This window comes from Macrobrachium nipponense, chromosome 20 (genome assembly GCF_015104395.2).
Source record: "Macrobrachium nipponense isolate FS-2020 chromosome 20, ASM1510439v2, whole genome shotgun sequence".
NCBI classification, from domain to species: domain Eukaryota; kingdom Metazoa; phylum Arthropoda; class Malacostraca; order Decapoda; family Palaemonidae; genus Macrobrachium; species Macrobrachium nipponense.
In genome coordinates, this window is record NC_061089.1 from 12,837,614 (window position 1) to 12,853,401 (window position 15,788).

The 15,788-nt window shown below is 44.3% G+C and overlaps 2 protein-coding genes across 3 annotated transcripts in view; one reads left to right on the plus strand and one right to left on the minus strand.

The window, feature by feature from the left end:
* Window positions 1-15,788, minus strand: part of LOC135221776 (protein HID1-like) — a 476,459-nt gene that overhangs the window by 162,953 nt on the left and 297,718 nt on the right. The gene's annotated exons all lie outside the window — the stretch shown is intronic.
* LOC135221772 (protein HID1-like) overlaps window positions 1-15,788 on the plus strand; it is a 63,562-nt gene that overhangs the window by 43,627 nt on the left and 4,147 nt on the right. The window contains exon 4 of the mRNA XM_064259595.1: window positions 8,221-8,457. Within this exon, the coding sequence (XP_064115665.1) occupies window positions 8,221-8,457 (237 nt within the window). The remainder of the gene's footprint in view (window positions 1-8,220; window positions 8,458-15,788) is intronic.

Genomic DNA, 15,788 nt, shown 5'->3' on the forward strand with positions numbered 1-15,788 from the left:
AAAATGAACTCTTAATCTTGAAAGCTAAGCGCGCTGTGATTTTTTGAAAAAAATATTTTTTCCGCTTCCGCGCTCACTCTGAAACACCTCTGTCACACGGGAGACAAATTTTTTATTACCGCTTCGGCGTTTAAGGGTTAAAATAATTGTAATGATAATTAAATTTCTTAATTTACAATTAACATAGCATTATCAAAATCAATGAAATTATACCCTCTTGGTACATTGGGCTTAATATGTCTCATAAGACCAAGGAAAATATTCTAGTACTATTATCATAGTACAATAGGTTAATATATACATATGTATACTTGTATACAACAATTCGGTTGCGGGATCAATAACCAATGTCTAGCCCGGTCCGGAAAAAAAGTATGGTGGGGAGTGTGAGCGAGTCATGTAGGTAGAAGGGTCATGCAAAGGGAGATAGTAAAAGGAATAGTTTTGTTCAAAGGTTTCTAAGGAGAAACGTCAGTCTGTTCTTCAGGAACAACCATAACCCCAGCTGCCACTGCTGAAAATTTTAGGGCCTGTAAATTTTTCAGGTAGTGGCGCTTAAACACTGCTGGGGACTTCCAACCTTGTAGTACTTTTTTAAGGTCCTCAAACACAATGGTTTGAAAATAAATTAGTTGAGGTGGCAACTGCATCGACGGATATCATGGACATATGGGACTGAATCCGGATTAGCTTGTTTAATAAAATAAAGTATCTGTTGCCTAATTCCTCTTAGAGTTATCGTGCCCCCTTTGTCTCTAATAAAAAGAGAGCCCAATGTTATTTGAGATGTTCTGGACATAAAGGATTTTAGTGTATGAACAGGACATAATGTTTTATCTTCTGGAAGAGGTAGAATTTCCCAAGGTGTCCACCTATTTTGTGGATCTTCATTTTTTGCCAAAAATTGTCTATCTGGTGAAAGTAAAACTTTTCCAGATGGTAGGAATTCCACATGTCCTGGATCCCTAGACAGGGCTGACAATTCAGAGATTCTAGCTCCAGAGGCCAGAGCTACCAAAAATAGTGTTTTTCTTAGTAGTGCTGAATAAGAACAATTATCATTGTCTAAATCTGATGCGAGTTTAAGAACATCGCTCAAAAACCATGATATAGATTGAGGACGATTAGTTGGTCTCAAACGTGCACATGCTTTTGGAATAGAGGAAAAGTATGTGTCCGCCAAATTAATATTGAAACCTACTTGAAAAATCTTCCTTAGGGCAGATTTAATTGTGGTAATAGTGCTGGCAGCTAAGCCTTTTTTTTCATGTAATGATCTTTTAAAGAAAGAAATTGTAAGATTTGTATTCATTTTTTGAATATCCATATCTTTAAAAAATATAGCCAATTTTTTCACTGCAGAATCATATGGTCTAATTGTAGAATCTCTCTTATCTGATTCTACAAACAGAATATTTAATGGATCTATGTTTGCTTCCTTTTGTGCTGCAAACTTCATGAAGTCCATAAAGTTAGGGCACTCAGAATTCTTGAGGAAGCTGACACAGTTTGCGTTTGTACTATCTGTGTTAGATTTGGGGATGGAATCTTTTGAGGTTTGAGTTCATCTCCATGATAAGGGGATACCAATTGCTCTTCGCCAGTTGGGTGCCACTAGTGCCAGCTGGCCTTTGAATGACCTTAGCTTGTGTAATACCTTCAATAGGAGGTTCACTGGAGGAAAAAGATAAATTCTCTCCTATTTGTTCCAGTCTAGAGACATTGCATCGATCGCAAAGGCATTGATGTCTATGTTGGGAGCTACATAACAAGCTAACTTGTGATTGGACTCCAAGGCAAAGAGGTCCACCTGTAGTCCCGGAATCTGAGTCGTGATCCATTTGAATGACTTGTTGTCCAGTGACCATTCTGATTTTAGTGGGGTCATTCTGGATAAGGAGTCTGCTACTACATTCCTTACCCCTGCCAGATGAATCGCTGACAGATGCCAGTGGTTCTTTTCCGCTAAGAGGAATATTGCTATCATTACATGATTCAACTTGTTGGATTTGGATCCTCTTCTGTTTATGCAATGGACTACTGTAAAGCTGTCCGATACTATTCGAATGCGGATCTTCTTGGACGGTTGTAATTTTCTCAATGTTAAGAACACTGCCATCGCTTCTAATACATTGATGTGGAAATTGACGAATGTTTCTGACTATGTTCCTTGAACTTTCTTGAGGGGTGAATATTCCCCCCCAACTGCTCAGAGATGCCTCTGTGTGGATGATCAGAGATGGAGGAGGAAATTGCAGTGGAACTGATTTGGATAGGTTCCGTTGTTCCGTCCATGGGAGAAGTCTCTTTTTTAGAATATCTGGGATTCTTGAAACTTTGTCCCTGGATTTAAGGTTTGCTCTTGATCTCCAAACCTGATTGATGTCTTTCAATTTGGTTTTTAATAGAACGTCTGTTTTTGATAAAGCGTTTTGTAGCTTTTGCTATCTCTTTGACCTTTTTGGTCGGTAGAGATAGTTTGTGTTTCTTCAGGTCCCACTGAATCCCTAACCATTGGAAGTGAGATGCTGGAGTCAGTCTGGATTTTGCCATGTTTACTTGAAACCCTAAAAATTTGAGAAATTTCAGTACTTTGTGGATGATCAGAGATGGAGGAGGAAATTGCAGTGGAACTGATTTGGATAGGTTCCGTTGTTCCGTCCATGGGAGAAGTCTCTTTTTTAGAATATCTGGGATTCTTGAAACTTTGTCCCTGGATTTAAGGTTTGCTCTTGATCTCCAAACCTGATTGATGTCTTTCAATTTGGTTTTTAATAGAACGTCTGTTTGATAAAGCGTTTTTGTAGCTTTTGCTATCTCTGACCTTTTTGGTCGGTAGAGATAGTTTGTGTTTTCTTCATGGTCCCACTGAATCCCTAACCATTGGAAGTGAGATGCTGGAGTCAGTCTGGATTTTGCCATGTTTACTTGAAACCCTAAAAATTTGAGAAATTTCAGTACTTTGGATGTCGACCTTCGACACTCTGCTTCGTTGCTCGCCCATATTAACCAATCGTCCAGGTAGGCTACTAACAGTATTCCTTTCTTCCTCAATTCCTGAACTACTGTCTCTCCTAATTTTGTGAACACCCTGGGTGCTATATTGAGTCTGAAGGGCATTACTTTGATGAGTTAGCTTGCGTGCCTAGTTTGAACCCTAGGTACGGAGAGTAAGTTTCTGGCTATTGGGACGTGATAGTAAGCGTCTGTAAGATCTATAGAGGTGGTGACGGCCCCACGGGGAAGTAAGGTCCGTACTGGTGAGATTGTCAGCATATGGAACTTGTCGCAGTGAATGTAGGAATTCAGCCGAGACAAGTCCAGGATTACACGTCTTTTGTTTGAGTCCCTCTTTGGCACACTGAACAATCGTGCTTGAAACCTTATGCTCTTCACCCTCTTTATGGCGCGTTTCTGAAGAAGATCCTTGGTATACTCTAAGAGGTCCTCTGTTGGTTTTTGGAAGAAGCTGACTGGAGGGGGAGGGCCCTTCTCCCACTTCCAGCCTAGACTTTTGATATTATACTGTGGGCCCATGGACTGAAGGTCCATCGACCCTTGAACAGGAACAATCTCCCCCCTACCTGGTAGATCTCACTGGTTGGTTGCTGGTCTAGATCCTCGCCTTCCTCGGAATCCTCTCCCTCCGGCTCCACCTCGCAATCGAGAGCCTCCTCTGGCTCGACTACTCCCAGCATGTCCTCTATATGGGCGAAAATTACCTCTCGCCTCATATGCAGGATTAAATGCTGGGGAAGCCACAACCTGAGACGAAGTTGAAGGTTGAGGTTCCGAGGGTGGCTGGACTAAGACATATTGTTGTGGTGTTAGTGCCTTTGAGGTGGACGGCACTGCCATGCATATATCCTTGAGGGCGGGCCGTCTGATAAGGGTTGTACCTTCTTGCTTTTTCTTGGCTGTTGATGAGAAGGCGCATCATTGCCGTTTGAAGGGAAGACCCCACCTCACTCTAAGACTCTGGTTAGTCCTGGCTGCCTCATGGAGGATGTTATTTACTTCCTCTTTGGGGAAGAGGGTTTCTCCCCAAATGGAAAGATTTAATGAGTCTGTTGGGCTCATGTTTAATTGTAGCCCCAGCTAAGACATGTTTTTGACAGGCCCTTCTTGCTATAGCAAAGTCATACAAGTCCGTCTGAAAGATCTGTAGTAGAGCTTTCGTCAGAACTCGAAAGACTTGCTCATCCTCAATATGTGGTTGTCCAACAAAACTTCCGACCGATGTTGACGGTGGCGGTTGATGGATTGGCTTGGAACCTTTGGTCCTTGTTTTCCAAACTCCGCCTTGATCATATGGCGCGGGAGTTTGGGTAATCTTTCTGAAAACAGGTCCGAAGCGCACTCCGGTTCCAATTTACCTTCGGTAAATGTACCCGGAGCGTTATTCCAAGCGTCCAGCCCCGTGGGCAACAGAAGAGATGTAGGCTCTGTTTCCCTTAGGACTGGCATTGGCTTGTCCTTGACTATGGCTTGTAGCGTCAACTCTGCCACCTTAGATGTACAAGGTGATGGAATCCCTTTGGGAGTGACGAACATGGTATACTTCCCTTTGTGCGGTGTCAATTTAGTATTGACACAGTTTAGCTCAGACAGACAACGGACCCAGGCAGCTTGGGCCTGTTCTCTTGGGAAGATTACCGTTTCCTTCAGAACTTTGTCCACCCTGACTAGCGCATGTTTTGCTAGTCTGACAAAGCCCGGGAACGGGAACTGCATATCATGTGGGAAGAGCTCATAGTCTTCGATGGGTCGCGACCAGCACCCCTCAATAGTCAATCTCCCATCTACAAAGGGAGCATGCAGGGCCAACCTCCAAGGATTGTCATTCTCAAATGGTGGTAGCTTTGAGGCATCCGGAACCATCATTGATAGGGCTGGTGTTCCGGAGCGAAGGAGACCGGAGAGCATCTCCTCAATACGCTTCATTCTCTCTGTCAGTGACGAGAGAGCCTGATTGGGGATGTCCGGTGTTGACCCGAGGCGTGCATCAATCTTTTGATCGATTACTCCAGCGGCCTTGGCTAACAGCTGGTTAGTAAAGTCTACTGGATCGAAGGACTGTTCCGCCGCCTTAGAGAATGTTCCTGGCCCTTGTGTAGGGGAAGGACTTATGGCAGCAGGCACATTGACGGATGATGTCGATGGCTGTGACGCCGAAGACAACTCCTTCGCCGCTGGCGGAACAGACTTCATAGCCTTCTTTAAAGTCTTTTTGACTTTAAGAATTACTGACTGTATTCCTTGTTTTGCAACGGGCTTCGTAAAGCCCTTGAAGGATGAAGAAGAAGCAATGGAAGGAGAAGGACTAGGAATGGAACTCGCTCCACTTACCTCCCCACCTACCTGTTCCTCTGTGACCATAGGTTCGACGTTGATATTTGTCCCCGCCACATCGTCCATGAGGCTCTTGCTGCTCAATCCAATGGTGGTCGCCGGTCTCGGCACGTATCGCTTCGATGAGGGTCTGGCAATATCCCTGGCCGCTGCTGTGGTCAGTGTGGCCCCTGAGAAAATCATAGCGCAGAGGTCCGCATCTAGGACGTATGGTTGGCCTTTGGGAACATTTTTGCCAAACCCCCCTACCCACTTGCAAAGGGACACCCTAGCATCGTGGTAGGCAGCTGGATCCGTCTGTAATTAACGTTCGTTTTAGTGGTGGATCCGTTATTTAAGCTAGAATACTTATGACTAAATAGCTTAAAATGACTAAGCCAAATTCGTGATGTTCTTACCTGTTCATTAGACATGATGGTCACCAAGTCATAACAGATCATACAAGCATCTGGATGCCAGACCACGTAGTTTTCCAGCTGTACGGCGCAGTTCGCATGCGTCCTGCAAACTACGTGGCCAAACGAGTTGCTTAACGTTGCGGGGCATCCCTCCGCCTGGCAACGAACCACCTGTAATGTGAAAATTCTCAATGAGTTTTCTTCCCTGGTGGTTGAAATTATTAGCGAAATATTTCGTCGCCGAAATATTTCGTCTAGACATGCATTAAAGTATCTCTAGAGAACTCATGCATTGTTTCTATCTATCGGCGAAGTATTTCGTTACCGAAATACTCCAGACCGACATAGTACTAGTTATCCACACAAATAAATTAAAACTGTAAGTTTTGATGTCGTTTAAACTTGTTGACAAATTATTTCGTCGCCGAAATAGTTCGGAACCGACTCAATACTAGTTATAGACAACTTGATCAAAAACTCGTAAATTTTTTAGTTTGATACCGGTGGAATATTTCGTTTCCGAAATATTCCGTACCGACGTAACTGCTACAGTTTTCTAGAAACACTTTGTTTTTCAAAATTGTCGGCGAAATAATTCGTTGCCGAAATATTCCGAAACCGACGTAATATTAATAATTGGCTTATCTTAAGGAGGCTTATAAACTAAAAGTGTAATAGCATAAACTGATAATTTCCTTTAAGAGGCATGCTTAAAAATATATGCCGAACTTCGTCAATGCCGAAGAAGCGCTTATATTTATAGAACATCGACTTAGAAGCCATTGTATATTAGATAATAGCTCACCTCTATAGTTGCCGAAGCAAGGAATGAATCAGATGAAGTCCGGTAGTACTGAACTTCACGTACTATTATGTTATACCCTGCCTCTAAATATTCCATTAATTATACACTGTTCGCTGAGGCTCCAGAGATAAAGAAATTATTAGAGGTTTGTTTGTAATAGGCCATGTTGCCTGGCTCTACCCCTGGTTCAAGCTGGGTACCACTCATAGGCTATGTAGCCTAGATGTTTTTGATGACTGGCCGTGGCTCGGCGCGATCGAAGGTGGTCCAACCCGGTCAGGAGGTTATCCAGGTAGGCTAGGCACATAATACCATTACTTAGGGTATTTTATTTAGACTAATTACAATAACATAACATAAAGTGCATAGGAGTATAATCTCTATATATCTTAGTACTAATCTACAAATCCCCTGGTATCCCTTAAATTCCCATTGTAATGGGGACATTTCACTCGACCGCACTTAGTTAAAATCATTTTAGATCTACGACGTTAGGACAAGAAAAACTAATCTTAAGCTCACTAGGCTTATTAATTTTAAGCTAACTAGGGTGGGGTAATTCAACCATGTATCCAATTAAGGATTCAAATATAGTTTATTGATTGTGAGACTAGCCTAGATTCGAGACGGGCTCACGAGCACCGCATATTTATATTGCTAGCATATAAGCCATATTAACGTGAAATGCAACCGATAACTGTATAAACAGAAATATTGCCTTTTAATACTTTATAACTAAAGCTAAGCCTATATATATAATCTGAAACATGTCGTGCGGAATTCGCTGTAGCTATGCCGACGCTCAAAATTGCGGTCCAGGCAATCGCACCCCCAACTTATATTTTGAGGGGCCAAGGCCAATAGCATACGTAAATTAACATAAATATGCCATAAAACCAAATTTGGGTACTCAACTTTGAAGCAGAAGAAGCTTGAGCACTCATAATTGCAAGGATTAATCCAATATTCACAGATCAAATAGAGCGTAAAAACTTCACAGTGAATCGCACGACTCTATTTACAGGAATGGGAATTGTAGCTGCGGTGGGTATTAGTAGTAGTGGCGAGCAGGGACGGGTGGTAGTATTTCGTTTGTAACGGCTCTCACCAAGAAGGGAAATTTTTAAGGGAACCTTCTAAATGGCAGACCACCTGTGGTTTGTGGTAACACAACGCCCCTATATCTTATACCGGGACAAACCCGCCCTTGGGTGATCGCGGATTGAGGGTTAGTAACTTCAGCATAACCATATTAGCTTTTTCTCTGGTATATTATAGAATTTATTTATACTAGAAAAATGAGTTACAGGGATTTTTCATCGGCCGACACAGGTCGATCCCAGAAATTACCATATGTCTTTCAGTTTTTAAGGGTTAGGTGAATGAATGTTTTATTGTGGTTATAAAGAAATGACTTAAAAATTTCTACTTTTGCTTGCAGGAAATATATTTAGGTTAAGAAGTTTTTATGGAGTATCTCTAGAGCAGTTCAAGTTTCTCCTTATTTCGAGGTGATCATATCAGTTTTCTCAACATTTTTTATTTACTAGTTTCCTGTTTCCTAGAGAAAGGACAGTTTCAAGAGTATGATACCTTATGATCAGCAAATGTATATAAACCTTATGGCCACATTGTATAGTAATAAGAGTTTGTATTTTCTTTCAGGTAATAGCAATCTTGTGTACACTATCCATAAGAAAGAGACAAGTTTTTCATGCATAGCCAATTTACCAACGGATTGTGGGAGCATAAACAAGTCTCTGAACAGAAGAGGGAAGAGAACACTACTTAGACAACCCTCCACAGAATCTACACGAAGCACTACCAAAACCATGGAAGGAGCTCAGCCAGCCCAGCCTGCCCAACCTGGGACTAAAACTGCCACTTTAGCTGCTATGCCAGGTAATTTGACTGTGCATTTTCATGTTTTCATGGGTAAAATTTAAACTAGATATTTAACATGCTAGAGATTTTTTAGTACAGTATATTATTATTATGATTATTTTTTTTTTCTATCACAGTCATCCTATTCGACTGGGTTGGTTTTTTTTTTTATATTGTGGGGTTCTGGGTTATATCCTGCCTCTGTAGGGGCCCATCACTTTTCCTACTTTGTGTGCTGTTTCTAGTAGCACACTCTTCTGCATGAGTCCTGGAACTACATACTTCAGCATCGAGCTTGATTCAGACGTCCATAAACAATGGAAAATAAATTTCTGGTACCAAGATGGAAAAACCAGTAAAAAAAAATCTAAGATTGTATATGCAAGGAATATGTGCCATCTGGCATCCGAAGGCATAGAAGAGGTGGAAAGTAGTACTCGACCATACATGAACCCTGTGACCCATTTAGTCTCTCTTCAGCCACTTTGGAGAGCGGATGTTTGCTTTTGGTCTCCTCCTCCCAGGTCTCCTCCTCCCAAGCTGGTTTTTTGGATAGCCTGTGATTCCTTCCTGCTTTTTTGGTGTTTTTGGGTGTCTGTGTGTGCTTTGTGTGGTGCTGTGGTACTATGGATTCCTCCAAGAAGTCACGGGCACGCAGTGCTGTGTCCCGGCCTTCCAGGATTCCCGTGCTCATGATTCCTAGCTTTCTCCTTGACTGACCCCCATACAACTTGCAGTAGGTGCTATGCTAAGTTTTGTAATGTTACTAATCCATACCCAGATGTCGTTCCTGGCCTGTAATGCTGGGGAAGAACTTCTACAAGAAGAGGGGGGGCATGGTAGGCTGTCTATGCCTCCATCTTGGGAAGGCTTCAACCCTCGGAATTGCTTTCCTAACCTAATCTTTCCTATATGCAACAATTTTACAGTCTGCCCACCTGTTCATTCTCCTCACTCCCAGTGTCCCAGTATAATCCATTATAAATTATAAGGCCTTCATGCACTCTCGGTACCGCGAGGAGGAGAACTTGATGGGGAAGATCATCAAGAAGAACATCTTCCCCACTGAAGAAGGCAAGATGGTGGACCTTATAATATATTACAAAAACAGAAGAACAAGAGATTGTTCCTACACATTATACAAACCATCAGTCCTTTACATAAGGAATTACCTTCAACGCCAGCTGGAACTCGGTCGTAAGATTCAATAACAAGGTAGTTAGGCAGTAACTGCTTGTCCGATGGTCGGGAGTTCCGCCCGATTGTATGTAAACATTCCACTTTGCTTTCGACTGCCATTGGGTGCAGACGTGTTGTTGACACCTCTGCCCGCCTGTGTCGTGAGATCGATCTATGTCCTTTTTGGCTTTTAGCCTTTTAATTGTGTATCTGTGTTCATTTCTGCCTATGTTTTGTGTTGTATGTTGTTTGATTCTGAATTCATGCAAAATGCAAACCCATGAGTCAGATAAGCCCTTATGCCCCCCCATCCAACTTGAGATTATGCCCTGGAGTGGGGGGATTAAAGTGTGGTGTATTTTGCTCTAGCGAAACTGTGGATCCTCACGCCCTTTGCACAAGGTGCCAAGGGCGTGAGTGTTTTTGTGACCTAACTTGTGATACTTGTATCTTCTGGTCAGAGGAGTAGTGGGAACGATACGAGAAGAGGAAGAAGCCACATAAGTCAGCCAAGGTGTCGTTGGAAAGCTCTCCCTCGACACCGCTGGTTACAAACGTCGTCTTTTTTCCTCCCCCCTTGTAAGCTTCCTCTCATGGCTCTATCTCCTTTGGGGGACAGGGGGGATTTTTCCCCTGCTGAGTGAAGAGGAACTCCCCCCTTTAACCCGACTGTTCCTTCTTCCTCAGGTTTGTCTGCCTCCGCGCGTGGGGATCTGCAGCAGGTATGGCGATCGCTGAGTCTTCCCGGCACTCCGAGCATCCAGGGACTCCTTCAACATCTTGCTGCAGTTCAAGTTACGCATGGGGTGGAGTCGAGGACGACCACTACGGTTTTGACCCTGGAGTACGCGGCACCACCTCACCTGGTCTACACCCAGCATGTGATGATGGTTACCCCCACTGCTGTGGTGCAGGCGCCAGTGCCACGTGTCTCCAAGGTGGAATATATCCCTCCTCCTCCCCCAGGTTTTGCTGTCCTCACTCTGCTGCCTGATTTTGAGTGCTTGAAGAGCTCGCCCTTGGATCTACCACCTGTTGCCGTCGCCATTACCATGCTGCCCCAGCAGAATGCCCCAACCGGACTGTATGGAGCCTGTCTGCTGTCCTGAGGAAGCTGGTGAAGAAGAAGTCAAAGAAGAAGAGGAAGGTGTCGTCTTCTTCTTGGTCTTCGTCTTCATCGTTGTCTGTCTTCTGCCGCCTCTTCCCCTTCTACTTGCAAGGCCCCCCAGCTGAGGAAGAAGAAGGTGGCCTCACCCCCCCCCCCGTAAGAAGTCTCGCACAGAGACTTCTAACGGTCTGTCTCTCCCCGGTGAGACAGTTGGGCCTTCCACTGGTCCTTCCTTTCCTTCGGGAATGAGGCCGTCTCTCTTTCCTCAGCCCCTGGCTCTAGAGGTTCCACCTCTGGACCAGGAACCGTCTCGGCCGCTCGCCAGCGAGTGTCACCGAGTGTACGGTCACCTGTTGGTGACCATGCAGCCAGAGTCCAGGCAGCTGAGTATGCTCACTGCCATGACCCAGGCAAGGGGCAGAAGGATGGTAAGAGTTGCTCAGGTGACTCTCGCCAGACCAGCGATCGGTCACGTAGCGATTGCCCGGTACCCAGGGTTGATGTGATGGTCCCACCTGACCGTACACAAGGTGAGGCTGGGAAGAGGCCCCCCAGGTCCCCGGGCAGTGCTCGCTCTCACCGCGTTAGTGGACGCTACCAGTCACCCGACTGTCGATCACACCAGCGTGATCAGACAGTCTGCACGGCTGGTAGCTGCTCCCCTGACGCATGAGACCGACGCTTCCGTCCTTGGTCCAGTGCTTCTCTGCAGGGTGATCGCTGGTCCAGACCAGCAGCTCGATCACCATCGTGGGTTGGTGATCGCCTGCAGTCCTCCCAGCCTACCAGTTCTGCTGGTAGGCAGGGTGGGAGCATCAGGTCTACCTCACCTCTCCCTTCAACCTCCTTGGGATACACTGGGAGGAGTGAGGTGAACGGGAGTGACTGTGAGGAGTGTGCTCCTTATAGTCCAGCCACGAGAGCCTATGAGCCTGGTTCAGTTTTTGGACCGGACAGGTCATACGCTCAAGTGGCTAGAGGAGACCACTGGGGGTCTGGCGAGGTTCTTCCTCCTGAAGGAAGAGTGTCTCAGGAGGGACTCGGCCTGGATGGATCTGACGGTCCATCGCCTCAGGACTCGGTCACCCCCGAGATACAGAGGTCTTTTGCAGAGGTCATTGCGCTGATACGTTAGCACAATGATCTTGGGGAAAAATCGGTGGTTTCCCCCTCTGCCCGTCCATCGAGGTTGGAGTCGTTCTGGGGGCCTAAGAAGTAACCAGAGTGTCTGTAGGGATACCTGTCTTCCTTGGCTGACGGTGTGCTGGACCAGGTGAACACTCTTGTCTCTGGAAAGAAAGCTTCACTTAGGGCCAGCAGGTCAGACAAGTCGCTTCCCCCTCCTTTGCCTCATCAGTGGCGATTCTATGTGCCTTCATCAGACCTGTTGCCAACCAGGCAGGTTGACCCAGAGTTAGCTCGCCTAACTCCAGGATTGCCTCTTCAACGCCTGCTTTCAGAGAACCTCTGGCTTTTGCAGCAAGAGGCAATGGCCCTGGAATCCACTGCCATGGCAGCTTTCCAGGCTGTCTCCTGGCTGGATCTGTGGTCCCTCACAGTATCCAGAGTCGCAGCCTCCTGGGGATCTATAGTTCCTGGGGAAGACTCGGCGTTCGGGAGATTCTGCCAGTTTGGAGGTAGGGCTATTTCCTACCTGGCCCACCAGACTGCCAACCTGTGGGCTAACCTGGTTCTGAGGAGGAGGGATGCAGTCCTGAATCGCATAACCAGGGTGGCTGGTCAAGAGGTAACAATGGGTCTAAGGAATGGATCATTGCTGGGTACCTCCTCTCTCTTCTCCAGAGATGGTGGATGTTGCAGTGGAAAAGTGAAGAGCAGAGGACAGCGATCGCCTAGTACACCAGGCAGTTGTGAAGACTTCTGGGTAGTCTTGTTCAACTGCAGCTAAGCCTCGGATCTTAGCTAGCGCTTCCTCCGCTCCTAAAACGAGGATATGCGAAGACCAAGCCTTCCTCTTTCGCTTTGAGAGGTGAGCGTCAGCCCCCCCCCCCCCCTCTCAAGCCTCCTCTCATGGGAAAGGGGCTAAGCAAAAGGGGAAGAGAGGGAAATGCTAGGGACGGCGTTCCCCCTCACTTGCTGCCGGAAGTTGGGAAGTTGGGGGAGGGGGGGTGTTGCCAGCGATCCTTGGGAGGCAACTTGGCAGTGCTACAGAGCCGACTTTGGGTAGTGGATGTCCTTTGGGAGGGATATCTGCTTCCCTTTGAGTCGAGGCCACTCCTCACTTCACACCCGGTCCATCTCCAAACATACGTTCCTGGTTCTGCCAGGGACGTAGCACTGACTCAAGACAAGTGCAGGACCATGTGGAGCAAAAGGAGATGCGGTAAATTGCACGAGATCAGTCACCGGGGAGGGGTTCTACAGCCGACTTTTTCTGGTGGAGAAGTCTACGGGGGCCTGGAGACCGGTGATAGATCTCTCTCCTTTGAACCGATTTGTTTGCCAGACTGTTCACAATGGAAACGGTCAGTGCTCGATTCCATCAGGGAGAACAATATCCTGCTTTCGGTGGACCTGAAATATGCATATTTCCAAATAACCATCCATTAGTCCTCCAGAAAGTATCTTCGCTTTATCCTCAGTGGGACGGTGTACCAGTTAAGGGCACTTTGTTTCAGTCTCTCGACCGCCCCACAGGTGTTCATGCAAATTCACTCTGGTGTCGGCTTGGGCCCATTCGGTCGGGATACATCTGATGAGGTATCTCGACGATTGGCTGGTCCTGGTGAGCTCTCGCTCACAATTGCTACAGGACAGAGACTGCCTCCTTGACTTTTGCTGTGATCTGGGGATCGTGGTAAATTTTGAGGAGTCGGATCTCGAGCCCAAGCAAAGGATAAAGTACCTGGGCATGCTGATCAACACGGTATCAGCACGAGTCTTCCCCGCAGACTCGTGGATCAGCAGGTTCAGGGAAGCCTCGTCGTTTTCTGGCACGACAGGAACAGCCAGCTCAGCAATGGCAGGTCATGATCGGTCACCTGTCGTCACTAGAGAAGTTAGTCCCTCACGGGCGTCTTCATCTGCGGTCTCTGCAATGGAGACTAAAGGAGTGCTGGTCACAGGTGCGGGATCTGCAATCCTTCCTGGTTTCTCTTACGGAGGAAGTAAGGGAGGATTTAGCCTGGTGGCTAGATGTCAGGAACCTCTTAACCCTTAAACACCGACTGGACGTATTATACGTCGACTAAAATTGTCTGTTGGGTGCTTAGTTGACGTACGATACGTCGATGACAAAAAGTTTTTTAAATATTTTCGGAAAAATAGTTATAGGCCTAGTTTGCAAAAAATTTTAAATCACGCGCACCTTGAGGGATGCTAGGAGTTCATGGATCAAGCTGTTGTTTTGTTTACAAGCGTTACCCAGGTGCTCATGCGCAAATTTCTTTCTTGCACTAAAAAGCATCAGCGGCATATCTCAGAAATTCTTTCGTCACTTTGTCGTAATTTTTGCACCATTTTATATTAGTTATTACATAGAGTTTTATATATAAAAATGTGTGCAATTTCATGTAGAATACAACAAAAATAACTTATGGTTGTAGCTTCTATCAGTTTATAAATATTTTCATATAAAACACGATAAGTGCCAAAATTTCAACCTTCGGTCAACTTTGACTCGACCGAAATGGTCGAAAAGGGTAATTGTAAGCTAAATCTCTTAAATTCTAGTAATATTCAATCATTTACCTCCATTTTGCAATAAATTGGAAGTCTCTAGCACAATATTTCGATTTATGGTGAATTTTTTAAAAACACTTTTTCCTTACGTCCGCGCAGTAACTGCCGAAAATCTCAGAAATTCTTTCGTCAGTTTGTCGTAATGTTTGCACTGTTTTATATTAGCCATTACATAAAGTTTATATATGAAAATGTGTGCAAATTCATGTAGAATACAACAAAAAAACAACCCATGGTTGTAGTTTTTATCAGTTTTGAAATATTTTCATAAAATCCCGATAAGTGCCAAAATTTCAACCTTCGGTCAACTTTGACTCGACCGAAATGGTGAAAAAATGCAATTGTAAGCTAAAACTCTTACATTCTAGTAATATTCAATCATTTTCCTTCATTTTGCAATAAATTGGAAAACTCTAGCACAATATTTCGATTTATGGTGAATTTTTTAAAAAAACACTTTTTCCTTACGTCCACGTGCGGTAACTCTGCCGAAAATCTCAGAAATTCTTTCGTCAGTTTGTCGTAATGTTTGCACCATTTTATATTAGCCATTACATAAAGCTTTTTATATGAAAATGTGCGCAGTTTCATGTAGAATACAACAAAAAATAACTCATGGTTGTAGCTTTTATCAGTTTTGAAATATTTTCATATAAATCACGATAAGTGCCAAAATTTCATCCTGCGGTCAACTTTGACTCGACCGAAATGGTAAAAAAACGCAATTGTAAGCTAAAACTCTTACATTCTAGTAATATTCAATCATTTTCCTTCATTTTGCAATAAATTGGAAAACTCTAGCACAATATTTCGATTTATGTTGAATTTTTTAAAACTTTTTCCTTACGTCCACGTGCGGTAACTCTGCCGAAAATCTCAGAAATTCTTTCGTCAGTTTGTCGTAATGTTTGCACCATTTTATATTAGCCATTACATAAAGCTTTTTATATGAAAATGTGCGCAGTTTCATGTAGAATACAACAAAAAATAACTCATGGTTGTAGCTTTTATCAGTTTTGAAATATTTTCATATAAATCTCGACAAATAGAAAAAATTTGACCTTTGGTCAAATTTAACTTGACTGAAATGGTCGAAAAATGCAATTTTAAGCTAAAACACTTACAGTCTAGTAATATTCAATCAAATAACTTCATTTTGCAACAAATGAGAAGTCTCTAGCACAGTATTTCGATTTATGGTGAATGTTTGAAAAAAAAACTTTTTTTTACGTCCGCGAGTTACGAATTCATGCATCATTTTGTGATAATATTTTCTCTGTGTTGCTTTGATCTTTTACAATTTGTTATATACCAAAATCATCGCAATTTAGTCTTCAATACAATGAAAAAAATTAACTCA